At 42.1% G+C, this 27,289-nt stretch overlaps 1 protein-coding gene across 1 annotated transcript in view; it reads right to left on the bottom strand.

Annotated features, from left to right (window-relative positions):
• The window catches only part of LOC146785466 (period circadian protein homolog 2-like), a 484,700-nt gene that overhangs the window by 440,549 nt on the left and 16,862 nt on the right, over positions 1-27,289 (bottom strand). Inside the window, exon 3 of the mRNA XM_085634530.1 lies at positions 15,596-15,750. Coding sequence (XP_085490656.1) covers positions 15,596-15,750 — 155 coding nt within the window. The remainder of the gene's footprint in view (positions 1-15,595; positions 15,751-27,289) is intronic.

The following is a 27,289-nucleotide window of genomic DNA, read 5'->3' as shown; positions in this document are numbered from 1 at the left end:
ATTGTAACAATGATCGACAATGATGACAGTCTGCCTAACTAATCACCACGCTGAATTCTTGACAATAACTGAATTCTTCGGAATACTTGATATACTGCTAAACAGTACATATACACTGCTAAACAGTGCAGACCGGATTTGTGTACCCAAATCCGTCTTGACCGGCACAACCTATGTGCGCGTCAACACGCCTCCCCGGCGATGGTACTCACCGAGTAGCTCCTTGAAACGGAAGGCCTCAGAGAATGGACAGGACTCGATGACTGCGGACAGCGGACCCTCGGGACATCGGGATTTCGGAAAACCTGGTGGGCCTCTGTATACCTCGGATCTTGCTCTCTCAGCTAGGCTCTGGTCGGGATACTTCGCACTTCTCACCGCCTCGTCTGGGTTGATCGCAGCCTCAGTCGCCCCCGCTTGACCGGAGGGAGCTTACAGGAAATCCTGCTGGTACGCGTTTATGGTCCGTCCAGTTGTGGCAGGAGACCGGGCCTGCAACGCACCGCCGGCGCGTGAGATGAGAAAGTGTCCCTGTTCGGGCGCCATTATGTGGTAAATAAAATACCGGACTGAATTTCATACGGAATCCTAAAATAAAGTAAAATAGCTCAAAATAACAAGAGGCAGAATCCGTGGTATAAGAGGTTTTCTAAATGGGCTTTATTCCATTCAAAATGGCCGACTCGAGTCGCGGCCTTCAGGTTCCGTCACCACGAGGGTTCAGGAAGTGAAGTACAATAATTTATTGACAGACATGTATTTTTATAATAAGTGCATTACAATGAAACGAATGTAGAAGGCGTAACATTTGATAAGAAGAGTGACAAAACAGGTACGTAATCGAAACTAGGCGTAATAAGGAATAAAAGAAACATGATTGGTTTGCATTATCAGACATAGGTGGATCTATAAGATAATACTTGGCATAGATGCGCGCGCAGCAGCATGACGTGTAATTGACGTGCAACTAGGGGGTGAAGGGGACTTGACATTTAGCTCTACATGTGGAGACGAGAAGTCTGGGGGGTCAAGTCAACCTAATCCCAAATCATATCTACCATCCTATGTTTGGAGAACTATGTTATCCACAAGGAAGGACTCTCGGACAGAATCTATTCTATACTAACTGTGTGTGCGTGTACAAGCGTCTAAGTGTCTATATGAGATGCGAGGGGCAGAAAACTTTCCATGGCAGCAGGGCTATGAATCACTTGCAGGAGGACGGAAAGGCTGAGTCCTTGCTTGTGAGCTAAAGGAAATGTTTACCTAAATCACTTGACAGGAATGCATCGGCTGAAGAGCAAAATAGATAATTCGAAGGTGAAATACAACTTCTTGGCAGGCAGGCGAAAACTGGCCGAGGCAGGCACCGTTAGCTGCACAGGGAGTAGGACAAAGTTCATGGATACAGATGCGAGCTCAAGCTGAAGCTGTCAGAGACAGAGAGCAGGGAAAGGTTTTGAGGACAGAATCGGGCCTACTTGCCTGAACTGTAAAAATGTAGTAACTTAGCCATATAAAGTCGGTGGCCTTTCATACCTAGGAATCGAATATCCAGCCCATCAATGGCGGATCTGACAGAGAACATGTCGACGGAAGACACACATATGTTTGCGTCTTAGAAACTGGAACTGGAGGGAACATACATGTACTTGTAACATGCATATAGAACCGTTGGGGTCCAAGATAGGGGACATAACTGATCAGGAAAATCCACATTTCCACACTATGGTAGAATTCAGTGATCAAGGAAAATCTTCATTCAGAGCTTCTCGCCACTCCTACTTTATATGTGGTCAGACTGCATATATGCGTCTACCTCTAGATTGGGATGGTACCTGCTACATAGCATTCCTTTTGCCACCTGTTTTCCTAGCTCCTCCTGATTATTACAGAAATATTCATTTAGTACACAACAGAGAACGGAGAGATCTCCCCATTGTCGATTACACTGAGACGGCATGGGATAAGTATGTAGATTTTAATAAAGGCATCTTTCCCTATATAGGTACTGTTACTAATAGTAAGCTGATACGTAGATTAACTAGAACCCTTGAAGCAGTAGTGAATGAGACTATTTCCGCCTTAGGCAATTTAACGGAAGAGCAGTCTGCTATGCGGATTGTTGTGCTTCAAAATCGTCTTGTCCTTGACGTCATCCTGGCTGATAGGGGCGGAGCTTGTAGGGTCATCGGATCAAGCTGTTGCGTATTCATACCAGAAAATTCGCCATCTGTATATAAAGCCATCACTCGCCTTCATAAGATTGTAAGCCAGATACACCAGAACCCAGGCACTTGGACTTGGTCCAGTTGGTTTTGGAATGCGGTATCAGCCTGGGGATGGAGAGTTCTATCCTTCCTAGATATTGGCCTTCTCATACTATTCAGTTGCTGTCTATGTCTGCAATGTGGACCAGCGATTTGTGGTCTGTGTGCCACATCATGTATTCCACATCAAGATTTTCATTCAAGATTCCGGAAGAAGAAAGAAGAACAAATGATGCTATATGAACAGATCAATGGATTGATGAAGATTGATATCTCTTGAAGGGCAAGGAGGGGACAAGGAGGGAATGTGGAAATGTGGATTTTTCTGGTCAGTTATGTCCCCTATCTTGGACCCCAACGGTTCTATGTGCATGTCACAAGTACATGTATGTTCCCTCCAGTTCCAGTTATGAAGACGCAAATACATGTATGCCCACCGTCAACATGTCCTCTGCCAGATCCGCCATGAATAGGCCGGATATTCCATTCTTAAATATGAAAGGCCACCGGCTTTATATGGTTCACTTATGTCACTTTTCAGTCCAGGCAAGTAGGCCCTGATTCTGTCATCAAAACTCCTCTTGCCTTCTGCCTCTGAAAGCTCCAGTCCGAGCCTGCATCGAGCCTGCATCTGTGACCATGAACTTTGTCTCCTTCTCTGCGCGGCTCACGAAGCCTGACATCAGCCTACTCTCTGCCAAGAACTGTATTTCACCTTCGAATTATCTGCTTCCCCCTCAGCCGATGCATTCCTGCCTAGTAGTTTAAGTAAACATTCTTCCAGTTACCAAGCAAAAAGGCCCAACTTCTCTGTCCTCATGCAAGTAATTCATAGCCCTGTTACCATGGAATATTCCTACCCCCTCGCATTCAGTGTAGACACTTAGACGCTTGTACACGCACGCACAGTCAGTATAGAATAGATTCTGTCCGAGAGTCCTTCTTTTATGGATAACATAGTTCTTTAAACATAGGATGTTAGATATGATTTGGGATTAGGTTGACTTGACCCCCCAGACTTCTTGTCTCCACATGTAGAGCTAAATGTCAAGTCCCCGTCACCCCCTAGTTACACGTCAATTACACGTCATGCTGCTGCGCGCGCATCAATGCCAAGTATTATCTTATAGATCCACCTATGTATTACGTCATAACCAATCATGTTCCTTTTTACTCATTATTACACCCATTTTCGGTTACGCAGCCCAAACGTCAATTTCCTTATCAATTGTTACGCCTACTGTATTCACTTCATTATAATGTATGGACTATAAAAGTTACTTCTTGTCAATAAAGTATGTACTTCACTTCCTGAACCCCCGTGGTGATGGAACTTGAGGCATCCGATTATAATCGTTTATTGGAATAAAGCCCATTCCGAACCTCTAATACCACGGATTCTGCCTCTCATTTTACTGAGCTATTTTACTATGTTCCTGTATCAAATTCAGTCCCGGTAAAGGAATTTTTATTTACCACAATATGGGCCATAGTAAATGCACTACTATAGTAGAATTCAGTGATCAAGGCAAATCTTCATTTAGAGCTTATCGCCACTCCTACTTTATATGTGGTCAGACTGCATATATGCGTCTACCTCTCGACTGGGATGGTACCTGCTACATTGCATTCCTTTTGCCACCTGTTTTCCTAGCTCCTCCTGATTATTATAGAAATATTCATTTAGTACACAATAGAGAGCGGAGAGATCTCCCGATTGTCGATTACACTGAAACAGCATGGGAAAAATACACAGATTTCAATAAAGGCATCTTTCCCTATATAGGTACTGTTACTAATAGTAAACTGATACGTAGATTAACTAGAACCCTTGAAGCAGTAGTGAATGAGACTATTTCCGCCTTAGGCAATTTAACGGAAGAGCAGTCTGCTATGCGGATTGTTGTGCTTCAAAATCGTCTTGTCCTTGACGTCATCTTGGCTGATAGGGGCGGAGCTTGTAGGGTCATCGGATCAAGCTGCTGCGTATTCATACCAGAAAATTCGCCATCTGTATATAAAGCCATCACTCGCCTTCATAAGATTGTAAACCAGATACACCAGAACCCAGGCACTTGGACTTGGTCCAGTTGGTTTTGGAGTGTGATATCGGCCTGGGGATGGAGAGTTTTATCCTTCCTAGGTATTGGCCTTCTCATACTATTCAGTTGCTGTCTATGTCTGCAATGTGGACCAGCGATTTGTGGTCTGTGTACCACATCGTGTATTCCACCACCAAGATTTCGTTCGTCCCGGAAGAAGAAAGAAGAACAAATGATGTTATATTAACAGATCAATGGATTGATGAAGATTGATATCTCTTAACGGGCAAGTAGGGGACAAGGAGGGAATGTGGAAATATGGATTTTCTGGTCAGTTATGTCCCCTATCTTGGACCCCAACGGTTCTATGTGCATGTCACAAGTACATGTATGTTCCCTCCAGTTCCAGTTATGAAGACGCAAATACATGTGCGTCCACCGTCAACATGCCCTCTGTCAGATCCGCCATGACTAGGCCGGATATCCCATTCCTAAATATGAAAGGCCACCGGCTCTATATGGTTCACTTATGCCATTTTACAGTCCTGGCAAGTAGGCCCTGATTCTGTCATCAAACTCCTCTTGCTTTCTGCCTCTGAAAACTCCAGTCTGAGCCTGCATCTGTGACCATGAACTTTGTCTCATTCTCTGCGCGGCTCACGAAGCCTGACATCAGCCTATTCTCTGCCAAGAACTGTATTTCACCTTCGAGTTATCTGCTTCCCCCTCAGCCGATGCATTCCTGCCTAGTAGTTTAAGTAAACATTCTTCCAGCCACCGAGCAAAAGGCTCGACTTCTCTGCCCTCATGCAAGTAATTCATAGCCCTGTTACCATGGAATATTCCTACCCCCTCGCTTTCAGTGTAGACACTTAGACGCTTGTACACGCACGCACAGTCAGTATAGAATAGATTCTGTTCGAGAGTCCTTCTTTATGGATAACATAGTTCTTTAAACATAGGATGTTAGATATGATTTGGGATTAGGTTGACTTGACCCCCCAGACTTTTTGTCTCCACATGTAGAGCTAAATGTCAAGTCCCCTTCACCCCCTAGTTGCACGTCAATCACACGTCATACTGCTGCGCACGCATCTATGCCAAGTATTATCTTATAGATCCACCTATATATGACATCATAACCAATTATGTTCCTTTTTACTCCTTATTACACCCATTTTTTGGTTACGCAGATAGATCGTCATTTTCCTTATCAATTGTTACGCCTATTGCATTCGCTTCATTGTAATGTATGATCTATAAAAGTCATTTCATGTCAATAATGTATGTACTTCACTTCCTGAACCTCCGTGGTGATGGAACCTGGAGCAACCGATTATAATCGTTCATTGGAATAAAGCCCATTCCGAACCTCTAATACCACGGATTCTGCCTCTCATTTTACTGAGCTGTTTTATTATGTTTCTGTATCAAATTCAGTCCCGGTAAAGGAAAATTATTTACCACAACATTATGAAACCACTTTTCAGATTTTTTAAAAAGCCCATGTCCAGAGTGCTACACTCCAGCAAGGGCAACCAGCCTTAGTGAAGCTGAATGTATTTGCATTACAGACTGAAACCTGAAAACCCCACTCGCTTGTAAATACTGTGCATGACTATACATGGCAAGCACATGGGTGTGTGCTAAGACTCTGCTTCTTCCCCCAAAAATTCGCTCCCCCTTTCCATCTAATGCAACTGTGAAATCACCAGAGCAAGACGTAATAAATCTCTGCCTATAATTCCTCTATGCACACAGAGTCATGTTTTCACATTAGTCCCAAAACGAAATTTCTTTGCCATTTTGAAAGCACACTTACTGCTCTTTTTTTTTCCGGGCCAAGTGAAAATCACTTTTTACAATTGGAAATCACTTTTACAGACTGACACATTATGAAACCACTTTTTTTGATTTATTTAAATGCACATGTCCAAGCTGTTTTTTCAGACCACCACCATGTGTATTCTCGGTGACTGCCTACACTCCAGCAAGGGCAACCAGCCTTAGTGAAGCTGAATGTATTTGCATTACAGACTGAAACCTGAAAACCCCACTCGCTTGTAAATACTGTGCATGACTATACATGGCAAGCACATGGGTGTGTGCTAAGACTCTGCTTCTTCCCCCAAAAATTCGCTCCCCCTTTCCATCTAATGCAACTGTGAAATCACCAGAGCAAGACGCAATAAATCTCTGCCTATAATTCCTCTCTGCACACAGAGTCATGTTTTCACATTAGTCCCAAAACGAAATTTCTTTGCCAATTTGAAAGCACACTTACTGCTCTTTTTTTTTCCGGGCCAAGTGAAAATCACTTTTTACAATTGGAAATCACTTTTACAGACTGACACATTATGAAACCACTTTTTTTGATTTATTTAAATGCACATGTCCAAGCTGTTTTTTCAGACCACCACCATGTGTATTCTTGGTGACTGCCTACACTCCAGCAAGGGCAACCAGCCTTAGTGATGCTGAATGTATTTGCATTACAGACTGAAACCTGAAAACCCCACTCGCTTGTAAATACTGTGCATGACTATACATGGCAAGCACATGGGTGTGTGCTAAGACTCTGCTTCTTCCCCCAAAAATTCGCTCCCCCTTTCCATCTAATGCAACTGTGAAATCACCAGAGCAAGACGCAATAAATCTCTGCCTATAATTCCTCTCTGCACACAGAGTCATGTTTTCACATTAGTCCCAAAACGAAATTTCTTTGCCAATTTGAAAGCACACTTACTGCTCTTTTTTTTTCCGGGCCAAGTGAAAATCACTTTTTACAATTGGAAATCACTTTTACAGACTGACACATTATGAAACCACTTTTTTTGATTTATTTAAATGCACATGTCCAAGCTGTTTTTTCAGACCACCACCATGTGTATTCTCGGTGACTGCCTACACTCCAGCAAGGGCAACCAGCCTTAGTGATGCTGAATGTATTTGCATTACAGACTTAAACCTGAAAACCCCACTCGCTTGTAAATACTGTGCATGACTATACATGGCAAGCACATGGGTGTGTGCTAAGACTCTGCTTCTTCCCCCAAAAATTCGCTCCCCCTTTCCATCTAATGCAACTGTGAAATCACCAGAGCAAGACGCAATAAATCTCTGCCTATAATTCCTCTATGCACACAGAGTCATGTTTTCACATTAGTCCCAAAACGAAATTTCTTTGCCATTTTGAAAGCACACTTACTGCTCTTTTTTTTTCCGGGCCAAGTGAAAATCACTTTTTACAATTGGAAATCACTTTTACAGACTGACACATTATGAAACCTTTTTTTTTTTATTTATTTCAATGCACATGTCCAAGCTGTTTTTTCAGACCACCACCATGTGTATTCTCGGTGACTGCCTACACTCCAGCAAGGGCAACCAGCCTTAGTGATGCTGAATGTATTTGCATTACAGACTGAAACCTGAAAACCCCACTCGCTTGTAAATACTGTGCATGACTATACATGGCAAGCACATGGGTGTGTGCTAAGACTCTGCTTCTTCCCCCAAAAATTCGCTCCCCCTTTCCATCTAATGCAACTGTGAAATCACCAGAGCAAGACGCAATAAATCTCTGCCTATAATTCCTCTATGCACACAGAGTCATGTTTTCACATTAGTCACAAAACGAAATTTCTTTGCCAATTTGAAAGCACACTTACTGCTCTTTTTTTTTTCGGGGCAAGTGAAAATCACTTTTTACAATTGGAAATCACTTTTACAGACTGACACATTATGAAACCTTTTTTTTTTATTTATTTCAATGCACATGTCCAAGCTGTTTTTTCAGACCACCACCATGTGTATTCTCGGTGACTGCCTACACTCCAGCAAGGGCAACCAGCCTTAGTGATGCTGAATGTATTTGCATTACAGACTGAAACCTGAAAACCCCACTCGCTTGTAAATACTGTGCATGACTATACATGGCAAGCACATGGGTGTGTGCTAAGACTCTGCTTCTTCCCCCAAAAATTCGCTCCCCCTTTCCATCTAATGCAACTGTGAAATCACCAGAGCAAGACGCAATAAATCTCTGCCTATAATTCCTCTATGCACACAGAGTCATGTTTTCACATTAGTCCCAAAACGAAATTTCTTTGCCAATTTGAAAGCACACTTACTGCTCTTTTTTTTTCGGGGCAAGTGTAAATCACTTTTACAGACTGACACATTATGAAACCACCATGTGTAACTACAACAAAAACAATTCCCATTTCTATTATTCATTTCTTAAGTTACCACATACATCCCCTCTCAAACTGTAAACTCACCTTTAAAATTAGTTAGTTGTGAAAGAAATGTGACACTCAAACAGCAGATTATCAGAGCCAGGATCTCTGTTGTGTTCACCTCTCTCCTCTCAGCAGAACCAGATAATGGCAAACTTTCCCTCTTTTTTTCCACACATATACTTGTAAGTTTCAAATCTCAGTGCTTCCCCCTTTTTTTCAAATGTAATCACACATTTCTATTGGTTGAAAACCATCCCTTTTCCAAAAGTACCCTTCCCCCAACTTGACTTCTGCCTAGTACCCTTCCCCCAACTTGACTTCTGCCTGCTACCATAGCAACAGCTCATGGAACACTGCTGTGTGGAGTTAGGTCAGAAGTTCACCAAACAATGTTTCAATTCCACAGAGCAAGAGTGCTTGACTTTTCAAACCTAACAGCAAATCCATAGTACTGTTCTTTGGTTACACATTTTTTTGTACCAATACAAAACATGCTTCTATTAATTTACACATACAGCCTAGTTTTTTTTCTAGAATGGTATGAAACAGCCAATCAGTTCTTTTTGTTTTGAAAAAAATATGTATGCCTCCATTTCCAAACTGTCTTTCTTTTCATATTGCCATTCTACTGAAAGACACCTCCTGAGTGCATCCAGTTCTCCTTTGAAGATGTTCACAGTGTGGATTGTAGGGCACAGCTATGTCTTCTGGAGTGAAAAGTTTGCAGAGAAAACAGGTATGGTGAGAGACCTTGCTTTGCCAAATGTAGACATTAAATGGATTGGTCAGAGAGGGTTAAAGTGGCACCAATTGATGCCATTGGTGAAATCCTTCATTCAAATCCAACACCCTGACGTCATAATAGTGCACTGTGGTGGCAATGACCTAGGCACTTTGACTGGGGTAGGTCTGGAAATGCTTATGAAGGACACCTTTGCACAACTGTTTACACTTTTCCCTAAAACTGCCTTTGTGTTTTCCAACATATGCCAAAGGCAAAAATGGAACTGGTCCAATCATTTCTGTCCGCAGATTGACAAAGCAAGAAAGCACGTCAACAAATCTGTTTCTGCTTTCCTCCGTGACTATGGTATGGGTGCCATTTACCACAACAACTTGCGTTATGACATGCAAGACATTTATAGAGGAGATGGTGTGCACTTCAATGATGAAGGGAACAGAGTCTTTCTCTTGAACCTTAGACTCTGCATCGGTACTTACTTGTAGGTACCACTAAAAAAATGACTTCATAAACACAACAGCTCTTTTTAGAGCTCCCTAATTTCTAAACTCTTAATTCGTCATTTCATTTATTCATTTTTATTTTTTTTAACCGTACGCTTACCGTAAGCTTACCGTACGCGTACCCCGTGATTTTTTTAAAAATCAATAAATGTTTGTTTTGTACTTTACAGTCCTTCTTTGACCCCCTCACAAATGTAAGGGGGTCTGTAACTCTCCTCATTGCCCCCTTTTCTTGTTTTCACTCTTTTTTTTTCAGAGTGAAACACAGAAAATGGCGGCCGCCGCTTCCTGGTTTCGGCCGATTCGAATGTTTACTAAGATCTAAGAGCCAATCAGAATCGCGCTCGCGCACGCCACCGTACGCTTACGGTAAGCGTACGGTAAGCGTACCGTAAGCGGGCTCAGATATATATATTGATTTAAAGGCTATTTTCTCAGAATCTACTGAACAGATTTACACCAAACCTACAAAAGGCACTTCCTTGACCTAGGGACTACCTCTCTGCCAAATTTTGAGTAATTCTGTTCAGCCGTTCGGGCTGTAGCTCGTTCTAAAGGTCCTATGGAAAAATGCATGGGAAAAACGCGTTTTGGGACCCCCCTTTTATCTCAGCCCCCGCTTGACGGATCCCCCCGAGACTTTCAGGGTAGGAGCGGAGCGTAGCGCCCCACCTATTTTGAAAAATTCGCGAGGATTCGTCGACCGGCGCCAAAGTTATTCAAAATAGAATGTTGAGGTTTTCCTATGGAAACGTGGTCCTAACTATAACTACCTACTGGCGACCGCCAGTAGGTAATATATATATATATATATATATATATATATATATATATATATATATATATATATATATATATATAAGAAAAGGTTGCCCTGCTTGAGACCGCACACTCGGTAAGTAAACCACTTTATTGAAGACTTGGCAGGTTAAAACAGGCTCACAGCACAAATCCTCTCTGGGAAGCCTGACGCGTTTCGAACATCCTTGTTCTTAATCATAGGCACATCCCAAACGGAGCCGCCACAATGTTGCAGAGCAGTTATTTAAATGCACCAACATCCCGCCCCCATGGGCGTGTACAAAAGTGCCTGCTGGATGTTGAAGTTCTGCAAGGAATATAAACCCAAGTGGGTGTAGCTGGCATCCAGGAAAAATAATCCCCAACAGTGAGTGCATTTAGGCTGAAAGTCCCGAAGCACACTGCCCATATATGTCGACAACCAGGGAACCTCACCGCTCAACCGGTAACCTCGTTACAAAGTTTCCGTCGATCTGCAGTTCCTCGCAGCAGTGCGGTCTCGCGACTGAGCCCAGCCGCCGTATATGGAAGAAAAGGTTGCCCTGCTTGAGACCGCACACTCGGTAAGTAAACCACTTTATTGAAGACTTGGCAGGTTAAAACAGGCTCACAGCACAAATCCTCTCTGGGAAGCCTGACGCGTTTCGAACATCCTTGTTCTTAATCATAGGCACATCCCAAACGGAGCCGCCACAATGTTGCAGAGCAGTTATTTAAATGCACCAACATCCCGCCCCCATGGGCGTGTACAAAAGTGCCTGCTGGATGTTGAAGTTCTGCAAGGAATATAAACCCAAGTGGGTGTAGCTGGCATCCAGGAAAAATAATCCCCAACAGTGAGTGCATTTAGGCTGAAAGTCCCGAAGCACACTGCCCATATATGTCGACAACCAGGGAACCTCACCGCTCAACCGGTAACCTCACTTGGGTTTATATTCCTTGCAGAACTTCAACATCCAGCAGGCACTTTTGTACACGCCCATGGGGGCGGGATGTTGGTGCATTTAAATAACTGCTCTGCAACATTGTGGCGGCTTCGTTTGGGATGCCTATGATTAAGAACAAGGATGTTCGAAACGCGTAAGGCTTCCCAGAGAGGATTTGTGCTGTGAGCCTGTTTTAACCTGCCAAGTCTTCAATAAAGTGGTTTACTTACCGAGTGTGCGGTCTCAAGCAGGGCAACCTTTTCTTCCATATACGGCGGCTGGGCTCAGTCGCGAGACCGCACTGCTGCGAGGAACTGCAGATCGACGGAAACTTTGTACCGAGGTTACCGGTTGAGCGGTGAGGTTCCCTGGTTGTCGACATATATGGGCAGTGTGCTTCGGGACTTTCAGCCTAAATGCACTCACTGTTGGGGATTATTTTTCCTGGATGCCAGCTACACCCACTTGGGTTTATATTCCTTGCAGAACTTCAACATCCAGCAGGCACTTTTGTACACGCCCATGGGGGCGGGATGTTGGTGCATTTAAATAACTGCTCTGCAACATTGTGGCGGCTCCGTTTGGGATGTGCCTATGATTAAGAACAAGGATGTTCGAAACGCGTCAGGCTTCCCAGAGAGGATTTGTGCTGTGAGCCTGTTTTAACCTGCCAAGTCTTCAATAAAGTGGTTTACTTACCGAGTGTGCGGTCTCAAGCAGGGCAACCTTTTCTTCCATATACGGCGGCTGGGCTCAGTCGCGAGACCGCACTGCTGCGAGGAACTGCAGATCGACGGAAACTTTGTAACGAGGTTACCGGTTGAGCGGTGAGGTTCCCTGGTTGTCGACATATATGGGCAGTGTGCTTCGGGACTTTCAGCCTAAATGCACTCACTGTTGGGGATTATTTTTCCTGGATGCCAGCTACACCCACTTGGGTTTATATTCCTTGCAGAACTTCAACATCCAGCAGGCACTTTTGTACACGCCCATGGGGGCGGGATGTTGGTGCATTTAAATAACTGCTCTGCAACATTGTGGCGGCTCCGTTTGGGATGTGCCTATGATTAAGAACAAGGATGTTCGAAACGCGTCAGGCTTCCCAGAGAGGATTTGTGCTGTGAGCCTGTTTTAACCTGCCAAGTCTTCAATAAAGTGGTTTACTTACCGAGTGTGCGGTCTCAAGCAGGGTAACCTTTTCTTCCATATACGGCGGCTGGGCTCAGTCGCGAGACCGCACTGCTGCGAGGAACTGCAGATCGACGGAAACTTTGTAACGAGGTTACCGGTTGAGCGGTGAGGTTCCCTGGTTGTCGACATATATGGGCAGTGTGCTTCGGGACTTTCAGCCTAAATGCACTCACTGTTGGGGATTATTTTTCCTGGATGCCAGCTACACCCACTTGGGTTTATATTCCTTGCAGAACTTCAACATCCAGCAGGCACTTTTGTACACGCCCATGGGGGCGGGATGTTGGTGCATTTAAATAACTGCTCTGCAACATTGTGGCGGCTCCGTTTGGGATGTGCCTATGATTAAGAACAAGGATGTTCGAAACGCGTCAGGCTTCCCAGAGAGGATTTGTGCTGTGAGCCTGTTTTAACCTGCCAAGTCTTCAATAAAGTGGTTTACTTACCGAGTGTGCGGACTCAAGCAGGGCAACCTTTTCTTCCATATACGGCGGCTGGGCTCAGTCGCGAGACCGCACTGCTGCGAGGAACTGCAGATCGACGGAAACTTTGTAACGAGGTTACCGGTTGAGCGGTGAGGTTCCCTGGTTGTCGACATATATGGGCAGTGTGCTTCGGGACTTTCAGCCTAAATGCACTCACTGTTGGGGATTATTTTTCCTGGATGCCAGCTACACCCACTTGGGTTTATATTCCTTGCAGAACTTCAACATCCAGCAGGCACTTTTGTACACGCCCATGGGGGCGGGATGTTGGTGCATTTAAATAACTGCTCTGCAACATTGTGGCGGCTCCGTTTGGGATGTGCCTATGATTAAGAACAAGGATGTTCGAAACGCGTCAGGCTTCCCAGAGAGGATTTGTGCTGTGAGCCTGTTTTAACCTGCCAAGTCTTCAATAAAGTGGTTTACTTACCGAGTGTGCGGTCTCAAGCAGGGCAACCTTTTCTTCCATATACGGCGGCTGGGCTCAGTCGCGAGACCGCACTGCTGCGAGGAACTGCAGATCGACGGAAACTTTGTAACGAGGTTACCGGTTGAGCGGTGAGGTTCCCTGATTGTCGACATATATGGGCAGTGTGCTTCGGGACTTTCAGCCTAAATGCACTCACTGTTGGGGATTATTTTTCCTGGATGCCAGCTACACCCACTTGGGTTTATATTCCTTGCAGAACTTCAACATCCAGCAGGCACTTTTGTACACGCCCATGGGGGCGGGATGTTGGTGCATTTAAATAACTGCTCTGCAACATTGTGGCGGCTCCGTTTGGGATGTGCCTATGATTAAGAACAAGGATGTTCGAAACGCGTCAGGCTTCCCAGAGAGGATTTGTGCTGTGAGCCTGTTTTAACCTGCCAAGTCTTCAATAAAGTGGTTTACTTACCAAGTGTGCGGTCTCAAGCAGGGCAACCTTTTCTTCCATATATATATATATAAAACATCTGACAACAGGTGTGGAATTAATTGTTGTTAGTTTTGTTATGCATTGGCATTTATAAAGTGCTTTACCCCACCTTATGAGGCCCATTTGACCACTAAGACTGCCCTTCTAGTGGTGCATATAAAATAGGCACTGGCTTCAGGGCTACCACGTCTAGACCACAAAGAAGCATCCTGCTTGTGGCTGGAAACTGAGGATGTGATTTTGACCATGGTGGATTAGAGTATTTGTCCCTCTGTCGTTAATGATTTATGGTAGCAAAGAAAGGAAGCTGCATTTGTACAGTCACAGATTCTCCGCCCTTGAGAGAATGAAGGGACCTACATGAGGAAGAAAGGAAAATAACTGATCTCCTTTGTTCTTCGCTCATGCCTTTTAGGTCCAAAATCCACAAAGGAATCTTCCATGGATTGACACTACTAGTATGAGACATCACAGGGAGTGTAGATAAGACGTGTAGTATCAAAATGGCAAAGTGATAAATAGAGGTTAGGGCTTTACGATCTGTCTTGGCTGACATTTTCATAGTTTGATGTACTATCAACAGTGGCAAGGCTGCGTGATTTGCATGGGACCCAGTCCTGGATGTTTTCTATTGGCCATAAAATTATTCTCTTCTTGTACAGGTGGACAAAATGATGCTTGACTCTGCTTACAAGCCAGTCTTTTCCTCAAAAGAGCTCACACAAATCCTTAGACTGGGTATAGTACTTTTGAAGAGATCTACTGACTTATATAATTCACAAGTATGGTGAATTAGTGAATGTAATGGTTTGCGTCCGCAAAATGCTTTAGTCCATTTGGCCCACAGTGAAGAGTTGATGAAAACCTTAGTCACACATAAAGCACCCTTCAATCTGTAAACTCGCCTACAAACTCACATAAAAGGGACAAAATCACATTTCTAGTCTGTTCAGGTTGACAGATGAATAGATCGGATTGGTCAAAACATACAAGGGAGGTATATGGAGCTCAGGCCGGGACAACTGAATATGGTAAGAGATGACAGATTGGGAACTGGATAAGATGGGTTTGAGTTAACTAAATAAAAGTAGTACAACTACTTGTTTCTGCCCTGTGAAACGCATAAATAATTACACAACTGCTGTAAGGTTGGCAAGTTTGGTCAAATTAATTCTACTTCTTCACTATAACTCCCCTCCCTCCTGTACCTTGCAGGTCTGGCAATCTGCTAATCCTTTTCCCTCTGACATTCAGGAGAGCTACTAACACAGAAACACAACTGTCATCTCTTCATAAATATGACTGTTAAATATAATCCAGGCAAGTTATTACTTGGAACCAAAAGTCCCTTATGTGGGATACTAATTCGGCACCTCAGTGGTAGTCTCCTCCTTTCTAAATTTTTATAATATACTTGAAAATGTAGACAGCATAAAGAAACACTTAAATTAAACAAATAATGCTACAGCACCTTTGACCTGCTTAATGCATCGAAGAGCATATTTCAATGTTGCTAGCATGCCAGATTTGCCTTTGGTCTGTTTTTCCGGTGGGAGGTGCATCTTTAGCTCTTGCAGCATTTTCATCAATTCCTTTTGGTGCTTCACTTTTGCAGGCTGTTCGCTGCTACGGAAGAGAAAACAAATAGTCACTGTGGTTACTTTAGGTTTTGTTTAAATGCAGACATGCACGCATTTTGGCAAAAAAAGAGAATTTCACGCCATCCATTGTTGGAAATACAATCTTTAAAACACAGTGCATTCTCACACAATGTCAGATTGCTGAATAGACAATGCAGTTCAGACCGTTCATTTTGGCACCGATTCTCGTGGATCAAAAAACTTGACTCCTTTTCTTATTTCACTTGAGTTGATGCAGTCTTAGGCCTGGTGACACGTTATTGCTTACGCTACTATATCATAATAGATAAGTGGCACCTTTCTATGAACTGAATCATTTATATGCATGGATTTCATATATGACAATGTTAAGTGCCACTTCCAAAGAGGGCATTTACCCACATGGTCTACTGGCACTAGGAAGGCGAAGTTTTAAAAACAAGTTATCCCTTGGTTACTAATTAAAACAATATGATTATTTAAATCAATCTTATCCTCATTTCAAATATTGTATATGCACCCTACTTTATTTTTTAGAAAAATATCTCTTTCACAACCAACAATTAGATCATGTTTTTTATTACACTTTCTCATACAAATTTATAAATATTTAAAAGTCACATCCAGTATGTGACACAATCTTTTATAAAAAAAAGTTTTACATAAAAACAGTACATAAAAACATTATACAAAACAAAATTATTGTACAACACAATATTATATAAACAAAGAGAGAAAAATATATGATTAGACACTACGATTTGTCATTAGTCAGGCATATCACAAAGGGACAATGTATTCACTAGGCCTGGGTATACTCTATTTTGCCATATACAGGACAAAGTGTTCCCATAGATTATGCCACAAAAAAGGCGTTGACGCGTTTTGATGGTTTTTCTTTATTATTCCATCTTTTTCAAGACTAACATTTCAAGTCTCTCTGTTGTTCACCACTGATTGATCACTGCAGTTATCCTGCGTTATTTGGCCTCTAACTCTTATCAGTATTGGTGTCGGTATTATTTCAGCTTAGAACAGCCTCTTAAACCAATCCCAAATGCAGACTGGTTCTTGCAGGGTATCTTGATTTTAAATATATTTCGAGATCCTCCCAATTGCGCGCTTTTTTGCTTTAATATGCCTTAATAATTGGCTGTGGTAGAAGTTTATTCACTCTCCCCGGTAAGCCGTCACCTCAATTTACAAGGGGCTAAACAATACTTGCCTCCTCGTTCCCTTGCCTTGATCAACTTTAGACTTGTGCAGAGTAACGGAATCCTACGTGCGTTCTCTTATATCCGTGGGATGTCAAGGTGAAGACATATAACATGATAGCAAAAGCAAAATAAAAATGTATGCTAAGGCTACATTTTATGTTGTCTTACGAAGAGCAACACAACCAGGATTTTTCGTATACTTAAAGAAAACAAGTTCTGCAGGTTTGGAGCCAATATCAAAATGATCTGACTCTAGGTTTGTCATTATGGAAGCATAATTGTGAGCAGAGAGGTACTGTAGGAATTTATAAGTGTAGAAGAAAAGAGCTTCTAAGTGGGGATGGAGAATTAATGGCAAGGTATCATGGTAGGATGACACTAAAATATCTGTTTATGTCTCCAGAGGAGAATCTAAATCACTCATCTTTTTGTCCAAACTTTGGGACTAAGTAGCGAGGTCAATACTGCAACCAACACCACTCACAGCTGATGCACCGCTTGGGGATTGAAACGTTTTCATAGGTGTGTCTGGTTGATGATTGGTTAATGTATACTAATGGATAACCTTCATGAGGAACAAACGTTTTTAACTTTTGAACAAGATAAGGATTGGTTGGGTGTGAGGTGTGACACTTCCTCCTTTGTGCTACACTGCATTAAGCATCACGTGACACATGGATGGGGTTACTAGATCGCCTACTCGAGGCTGGAATATTTCATATATTATATTCATTAAGACAGGGTGATCATCTAAAGTCCTCTTTGTTTGATGCATTGACCACAGGGAGCCCAATGGAGACTTACAAGTCAAGCTGAGATTGGAAACCAACTGTGGAACACAGATATGAAGTAGTGAATGTGTAAGAACTCTGCTGCATACTAATAATTCAATGAGAACGACAGGGTCCAGTTTGAGTTCTTACATAGGAGTTATTTTACCCCTGTGATCATAAATACAATCTACCCAACCCAATCTGCAGTCAGCCCATGGTGTGGTGCAGGCAGCACTTACTTCTTCCATATGGTTTGGCCCTGTGGAGATGTGTTGACCTAGTGGACAAGAGTAGGTAAAAGTGAAGAAAGTAGAGAGGGATCTACCGACCCTGTCCCAGACAGAATGCATTTTGAGACACCCCAAATTTAGAAAGAGTAGTATATGGTATCAAGTAACAGCACAGGAGCTGATATTGGCAAAAATAAGATTGGTGAAATACTGGATTTAAAAAAAAATAAAAGAAGGGTGGAAATACACGTGATACATAATACAAGGCCTAACTACAATAACTGGTGCAGAGATTTGTAGCCATGGTTGGCTGCAGAGAAACTCTGTATAAAAATGGTCAGTAAAGATTGAAAAACTAGAAAGAATTAAGTGGTTTGAGAGACATGTGTAGCATATTTGAGGAAAGAGATGTCGGAGAGACCCTGTATAAAAACTAAACTAAAACACTTCTTATATATTTCGAGATTGAAATGACCTCGGAACCTCACATACCAGATTGCATTTGAATTGAATGTGCTCTGGCTATGAGAACTGTGGTATGTATTTCTGCATAATTGTGCATGATGCTAAGATCAATGAGGTGTGATGTTTAGCCTTTGTTTCATGTGAGGGTTGTTGTATAATGATAACAAAAATAATATTTTTTTAAAAGTCAGAAAGGAAGGAGAATGCTAAATGGGATTTTTTTTTAAAGATTTGGAAGCATTTTCGAAGCTTGATCTGTGAAACAGACACAGAAATGTAAATACAGTTCTGATCTGAGCTGTTAGTTAAAGCACGCTCATCCAAATGGTGGAGGCATGGCCTAAGCGAGGGGCAATACCACATCTAAATTACAGTACTTATACACATGTGGTCTCTGCTGCATCTAAACGCTTTTCATTGATTTATATGGAATGATACAATAGTGACTTGAGAACTGCTATGAACTTCTCTTTACTTTATAGAACAGTAAACACTTTGGATTTGAACACTTCGAGGTACTAAATATGTTCTACTAGGCATTATAGATTTATCTGATTCTAGATCCCTGCATTGTGTTTGAACAAGTTAAATGTTACAGTTTCCAACACATCTAGTTCTTGTCATTTGTTTACATAGGGTGGTTAAACATTACCTCATGTACAGCCAAGCCACGATTCAAATTATTAACTTTCCCTCCTCTGCCACTTGGCTTCTTCACCAGCATGGACCTAGTCATACATGATATCCCGGATCCCTGTCATTTCATTGGAGTGTTTACTGTGACACAGAGATTCCGGCTGTGCTGTGTTTTCTAAATATCTGTTTTGTGGAACTGTGTCAAAATTGCTAAGGATCCTGCCATTCCTCTACTCTTCTTACAGTCTCAGTCACAGACATCATTCCTTTCCAGGGCAATTGGAAGTGATGCAGCTCATGCAACAACAATAGCTTGGAGAAGTGTGGCTCAATGATTAGAGCGGCAGACCCTGATGCAGAGGTCTAGCCCGGGACCAGGGTTCAATTCCCCACCTCGGCGGGTCTTGGGCTCAAAATTCCACGGACCTGATAATTCTCGCCTCGGTGCCTATTCCAATCATGGAGTCCCACTCTGCAACTCTGGGCAATAGCTTGCTTAATCTCCACAACGGCCCCCACAATGCTAAGGATGCCTGGCCTCCACCTTGGGGGTGCCCAGGAGTGGACGCCTCACAGGGAAAGCCAGGATGGGTTTCACAGCGGTATTCGTACAAGCGCCTTGAGACCCTTGAGGGTGAGTAGTGCGCTATACAAGTATCAATTTACAATAATTCTGCACAAGGCAGCAGTTTGTTTTTGTGTTATACAAAATGGGACCTTTGACCTCCTTTAAAAATTCAATTCACATTCCCTCCCCTTCTACTTATTTGGCAGCACCTCTTTAACAGGATTTAGAGGTGGGAACTATACCAGTACAATCAGTACAAATTACAAGGACATATAAGCGCAGGTGCACTTTTGTGACTTTCTTTAACAATCAAGTGCCTAATTTATTTTCACGTTGTCCATCTTGAGTTTACACTGATTCTCCCTTATTAATCCTTCTTTTTTTAAATTCTGCCATGCAACAAACGATTTACTAAAAGAAGCCGCACTGAAATGGAATTTAAAGTTGCATGATCGTTTAGCAAAACATTTCTTTTGAGCTGAGAAATGTTTGTGCACATTTTCTTTTGAATGCAAACAATCACCAATATCGCCTTCATGCTTATGCATGGTATTTGGACATAATATTGAGTTAAAACTATAGAGGCACACAATATAGAATTTTTAATATTGTGATATACAAATTTTGTGATGCAGGAATATTGTTGATAAGAATATCGATTGTGTAAGGTAAGTAATATCAATGTTAGAAATATCTCTGTTGTAAATATTGTTTAAAGAAATATGTATGTTGATATCATTTACAAAAATGTTGTAAAGAATATCGTTTTTTAATTATCTTTATGTATTTTAGTATATGTTTTAATTGCATATGTTATAAATTGATTTTATAAGTATTGTTAGTGTATTTACATATCATTTGTAAATTTGTAGTTGTTTTTAAATTTCATTTTATTGTACATTTTTTGTGTAATAGCGGGCTGTGGGGTTTGTAGGGGTACAGGGGGGAAGAAAATTAATTACAATTAATTAACAATTATTTTTAATTATTCAGTTGATAATGATGTAAACAGTGTCATTAATTATATTTTTAATTTACATTTTTAGTGCAGGTTGTGAGGCTTGTAGGGGTAAAGGGTGGGAAGGTAATTAATTATAATTTTTAAGATATATTTTAGGTGTGGGTTGTTGGGTTTTTTGGGGTAAAGGTTGGGAAGTTAATTAAAAAATAATTTATTGCTAATTTATTAGTAATTTGTGAGTAATAATATAATTGATAATTATGTATATTGTGAAAAGTGCTTTTTTCTACTGGGGCTTATGCTGTGGAAAAGGGCCACAACACCAGCCACATTAGAAAAAAGTACTTTGTGCACATCCATGCACCGTGTGGCAGGGAACATGTGGAGCCTGGCACATAGTGCATGGATATGTGCCCAGGCCACTTAGCAGTGACCCACCGGGGACAGGGACCCAGCCTGGGCCCCCAAAGTCAATTTTGTCTGCCTTGTCATGGTGGTTGGACCGCCATGAACAGCAGTCGGAAAGGGAAATCCTAATCCTTACGGCGGTGCTGGAGCAAGCACCACCTTCATTGTAGGGTTATGATTCCGACCACCACCCAGATGAGATCCTTTAGCCTATCCGAGGCTGCGGTCCTACCCTTTGTCCTCTGTGGTCCTACCGACTGCATCGTAATGCAGCGGTCAGACCGATGCCTTACATGTTGGATGGACCACCACCAATGGCATGTCAGTGGCGGTCCGCCCGACATCATAATAAGGGCCTGAGTTTCCTTAGTGTGCTCACCCTATCAGTAAAGGGTTTGCGCTGTTGAATTATTTGTACAAGTTGACAAACATAAATATACATATAGATACAGTCCTTGCCTCAGTGATAGGCAATACTCTTTCAATGATCCAAACTGTGGGACTGTAAATTTGCAGCAAATGGGCTTGTGATCCAGGAGGTTTGGCCTACGTGGGCAATGGACAAAATAAACTTAAAAACATGTCCTAACCTCAAACATCATCTCCTGGGTGATAAGAACCGTACCCCTGAAAAGTGAGCGCAGCAGAGCATAAAATGTTAGTTATGTAATGTCCTCTTAGCTTATTCCTTAGCTTAGCATCCGATGTAGATAAATGGCAAGAATTGAGGTACTGAAATGAAAAAAGAAACCAAAAGAGAGACTTCCACCATTGCAGCTGTGGACACTGTCTAGTAATTTATGGTGGAGGAGGAAGAGAGGAAAGAAGGGCAGAGGACCGACAACAGGCAAACTGGAGCTGCAACTCCTTCATGTTTCAGCTATTTTAGTACAGATTATTTCTTATCCCAGTATGCTGCAAAGTGCAGTATACTATCACTGCATATCTCTTTATGATTTGTTTAAACCCCATGAAAAAGCTTCTCTGTATACCCCAATAATGCCTTTGAACTGATGGTGTAATGTGCCCTTTTATATTTGAACTATTAAAATAAGGTATTCTTCCCCCCACTGTTGGCATTTGCAGCACCCCTATCTTACATATCATGGAAAGCATTAGACATGAATTCTATAATAATGCCTAGTTTTTCTATTCTCCTCACTCCAACAACCACTCTGTCTTATGTAAGGCCCACCGCTACCTATTTTACTGTGATTGAATATGTTCCATCATAACACACCCGATAGTCAATTACTGTTTGCCTATACACTGAAAAACAGACAGCTAAACCTCCCTATTGGTAGGTGAGCTTTTGCCCCATATAGAGGCTGGGTCTTAGGTTTGAACCAAAATGTACACTCTTTACCAATTCACTGTATGCCTTTGAGGTCAGCAATGACTTTGGACAGCTTTGGATTCAAAGAGGTGTGCTCACATTTTCAAGAACACCAATCAAAAATGGCACACGTGAAGCATCTCCTTGATGGTTTGCCACCAAAGAAAGCAGTAGCTGTGGTAAAATGAACCACATGTCAGTCATCGCAAGTTGAAGTGTCTTGTGGGAAAGTTTTTGATGATTCAGCTGCTAAGAATGTCATTAGACAACCTTGTTCGTTTAAATCATGGTATTGTGCATGTAAGCTAAGATGGAACGATTTATGCTGTAAATGCTCATTGGTTTGATCCTCATTTTCCTTATTTGGAAGAAGAATAAATGTCACTCATATGCTAGCACTAAAGCATAGAATGTTGGCAAAAGTGTCAATTCTTCCTGGGTTTCCCATTTTGCTTCATGGAGACCTTCTGTCCACATACATATTAACTTCATTCAGATGCCCCAGTGTTGTTCTTACCAATATGTACTAGTGATGGTTTGCTTGTTTTCTGGGTAGGTGGAGGGTTTTTGTTGTCCAAAGACACAATGTTACAGTCGCTAAAAGACTGATTCTGGACTTTATGCCAAAATTCGGACTTCCCCTATAAACCAGAAGTGAAAAGGACAAACACTTAGGGCCTGGTTACGACTTTTGGCACAGTAGTGGGGCGGTGGTGCAAACTTCTGCGGCATCGCTCCACCGAAGATCGCCGCCGCATGCCCACCAGATTAGGACTTTCAAGTAGTCTGGCAGGCAGGCGGTGTGGCGGTCCCAGAGCGGTGCCTCATTCAAAGGTGGAGGTGCCTCAGAAAAAGGCATCGTATTGGGAATGCCTCACAATTTTACGGCAAGGCATGGACTTGAAAGTCCATGCTGTGCAGGAACTATTGCGCATGCACACAGGCAGGCAGATGTTATGCCACCCTGTGTGCATCCACAAGCATAGGAGGCACAGGGTGCCCTGTTGGGCCTCCTTTGTTTCCTCTCCTCCAGGGTTTACATGGAGTAAGAACCTCAATGTGAACCCTGGAGGAGAGGAAACTCGCAATATGCTTGGCAGGACCATGCCAGTCCCGCCAAGTATACTGCGGCCTCCTGACGCCACGCCACCTCTAGGGAACAGCGGTTCCCTGGCAACATTGGCAGTCTCAGGACAGTCCGACCACCCAACTCGTAATGGGGTGGTGGACCACCAGTGCTGCAATGGTTGGACTGCAACGCTCCCATGAGTCTGGCGGTCCTCAGACCGCCGGATTCCTAATTAAGCCCTCAGTGTCATTAGTAGCTCAAGAATTATGTAAAGCACTCCATGTGCAACAAAACATTAAAATTCTGTGAACAACAGCCTGAATTCTGTGGTACGGTTGAACGCTTCAATGAAACTTTGAAAAACAAAATATTGAAAGTGTGTTCTGTGACCAGTTTAAAATGCCCTGATGCCTTACCCTTTTCCTCAATGTTAATTAGACCCACTCCCAACAAAAGAACTAAGCGCCTGATTTATCAAAGGGTTTAACTAATTCTGTATCTCTGGGAAAATGCATTAGTATACATTGGGCTTAGCTGCGTGCCTATGAAAAACTGAGGGGGAAGGTTGAGGATTCTTCTTCCACAGTCTGTGTGTCTCCAGCTTTACTAAATATATATATATATATGTATCACAGCTCCCCATTCACCTTCTCTGTGCACTCGCGGACGGGTGCTTGTCAGCGGAGGTGTACCCACATTCTGTTAACGCTCCAAAACTCCGTGCCAAATAAGTACAAAATCAAGCACTCCAGGGGGTGAGTTCAATTCAGTTTATTTCACAAACTCCTGTAAAACAGACGTGTTTCAGCTGTCGCCTTCGTCAGTGTAATCAGGCGCACCGGAAACTGACATCTTTTTATGACAAACTTTCTCTGCCGACATCGGCAATAACATAGTGGAAGGACTAAGCATTATTAAATTTCATCACCATCTTGTAACAGTGCAACAGCGTAACTCCATCGAGATATATATTTTCACATTCCAATGATGCATTTTTATTAAGCCCACTTATATTTACAATTGGTAATATTTCGCTCATTATTACGCCCTAGATGGGCTTGCATTACCGTGACATAATGTCCCCACATAATACGAGCTATGATTGCATAATGTCTCTCAGTAAAAAGGCGCTTTTTTGTACATTATATACAATCAATTGCCAAGCCTAAGCCTAAATGGACCCCATCATAAAGGCAATCCAATGAAAATTCATATCAGGAGTAAGGACATGGTTCGGAAAAATAAGAACAATTTTACACAAGAGCAATATCGAGCAATGGAAAACCTTGGAAAAGACAAATCAATAATATGTAAGCCCTCAGACAGAGGAGGCAATATTGTGCTTCAGATGTATGAAGCTTATAATGAAGAAGCATCACGACAACTGTCAGATGCAAAATACTACGAAGTCACAAGTAAAAGTCAATATCATCAAAGAATCGCTAACTGTCATTCATTGTTATGCAAATGGTAAGATAAAAGTATGCTAGAAACTGATGAATACTTGTATTTATGACATTTAAATCCAACTACGCCTACTTTTTATCATTTACCTAAGATTCATAAGGACAATGCGCGACCACCAGGGAGACCAATTGTTTCCTCTCAGGGCAGTTTAATGGTGCATGTGTCTATATATATAGCCTTCTTTCTTTCTGACTTTGTGGTAAAAATTACCGTCCTATATTCAAGATAGCAAGGATTTTCTAAAACATTTGGAGCATGTAGAGTGGGAACCAGGTTTTAACATGATAGTCACGGACATTGCAAGTCTATATACGTGCATTGCACATCAGGATGGTCTAGCGGCAGTAAGATTATTTTTGAGTAGTCGCCCACTTAAGTTTACAGAGCATAAACACAATGCTGTTGGAACTCACAGAGTTCTGTTTGAACAACAACATTTGCCTATACCAGGAACAATACCACAGACAAATATCTGGTACGGCCATGGGCACCTGCTTCACCCCCAGCTATGTGAACTTGTTCGTAGGCTGGTGGGAGAAGCAGGTGGCCTGGGCAGATGCAAATAGCATCTGGACAAATAGAGCGGTGGCCTGGTACAGATACATTGATGATCTCTTCCTTATATGGAGGGCACCAATTGAGACAGCATAGGCATACATAGAGGTCCTGAATGAAAATAATGTAAACTTAAAATTCACCGGGGAGGTAAGTTCCACCACTGTCAATTTTTGGGACATAGATGTCTTTGTGGTAGATAATAAGCTATGCACTAGACTCTACAGAAAGCCCACAGTGGGCAACTCTATTTTACATGCCTCAAGCCATCACCCACGCAGACTCATCAGCAGCATCCCTTATGGGGAATTGCTGCGCAATAAAAGAAACAACACCAGGGAAACTGACTTCCAAAAGAGTGCCTTTGAATGTCTTGCTAGATTCAGAAAATGTAGCTATGGGGAACGGGTGCTACAACACGCTTTACAAAAAGTGAATTCCTTACCAAGAAAATAACTGTTGCAGAATAAGGCAAACCACAAAAAAGATGTAGGAAAATTCAGAATGATCACAACATTCTAAGATAATGCTGGGGAGTTGAGAACCATTCTGCGAAAAAATTGGAACCTACGGAAAATAGATCCTATTATAGGAGAAGATGTACCTTCAAGACCCATGTTAACTTTTAGGAAGGCCAGTTCATTAAGAGACAATGTCTCAAGTAGTCACTTAACTAAAACTATTCCAAGAACTCTTGGGAATGAATTACATGGGTTCTTCCCTTGTGGTAGATGCAAGGTGTGTTCAGGTAGCAAAAGAGTACAATCATATAATGTGCCATGTTTAAATAGACCCAGGAGGATAAAGAAGTTCATCACATGCAGCACACCCTAAACGATTTATTGTTTGATATGCCTGTGTGGGCTAAAGTACATTGGGAGCACTATTCATCCCACCAAGATACGTATTTTGGAACACACAAGGGCGATTAAGAACTGAGATGTGACCTACCCGGTAGCCAGGCATTTTAGCGCGAAACATAACAGTAATAGGGATCTTTCTACATTTTTTTGACTTGATCATGTACTACTTAATCCTAAGTGGGGAGAAAGAATTCTCAGTCTGAGAAGACTGGAGTCAAGATATATTTATATTATAGATCTCCAAACGAAGGCCCCACAGGGTATGAACAGTAATAAAGAACTGGCAGTACATTTAGGCAAGTAAATTAGAGAATTTGTGATGACTCAACAAGTGACACATTACGCAAACAAATGTTTTGCCATAGCTTGGTTCTTCTGTTCTGCTGTTTGTCTTTCTTTCTTTTGATTTTTGCTCACCCTGCTTCTTGCATAACAAATTATCCAGGAGTAGGATGCATATATCACTAAAAAGAACTAAATAGGAGGGCATATGTATATGGTGTGGTTGGAATCTTGGCTCAGATTGTGGTTACAATAAGAGTATTGCATATGTGGGAGACAAGCAATTGAATATGATGTAACAGGTTGTCACAATGTTTAAATTGTCTCGAGGCTTGAAGGAGGCAGCCCATCCAGGACGGTATTGATATGAATTTTCATTGGATGTTGATAGCCTTTATGATGGGGCCCATTTGGGCTTAGGCTTCGCAATTGATTGTATATAATGTACATACAAGCGCCTTGTTACTGAGAGACATTATGCAATCATAGCTCGTATTATGTGGGGACATTGTGTCACGGTAATGAAAGCCGATCTAGGGCGTATAATGAGCAAAATATTACCGATTGTAAATATAAGCGGGCTTAATAAAAATGCATTAATGGAATGTGATAATATATACCTCGATAGAGTTAGGCTGTTGCACTGTTACAAGATGGCGATGAAATTTAATAATGCTTAGTCCTTCTACTATGTTATTGCCAATGCCGGCATAGGA

Source organism: Triturus cristatus, chromosome 11, assembly GCF_964204655.1.
Source record: "Triturus cristatus chromosome 11, aTriCri1.1, whole genome shotgun sequence".
Classification (NCBI taxonomy): domain Eukaryota; kingdom Metazoa; phylum Chordata; class Amphibia; order Caudata; family Salamandridae; genus Triturus; species Triturus cristatus.
The sequence above is the reverse complement of the archived record's forward strand: the minus strand, read 5'-3'. Positions and strand labels throughout refer to the sequence as shown.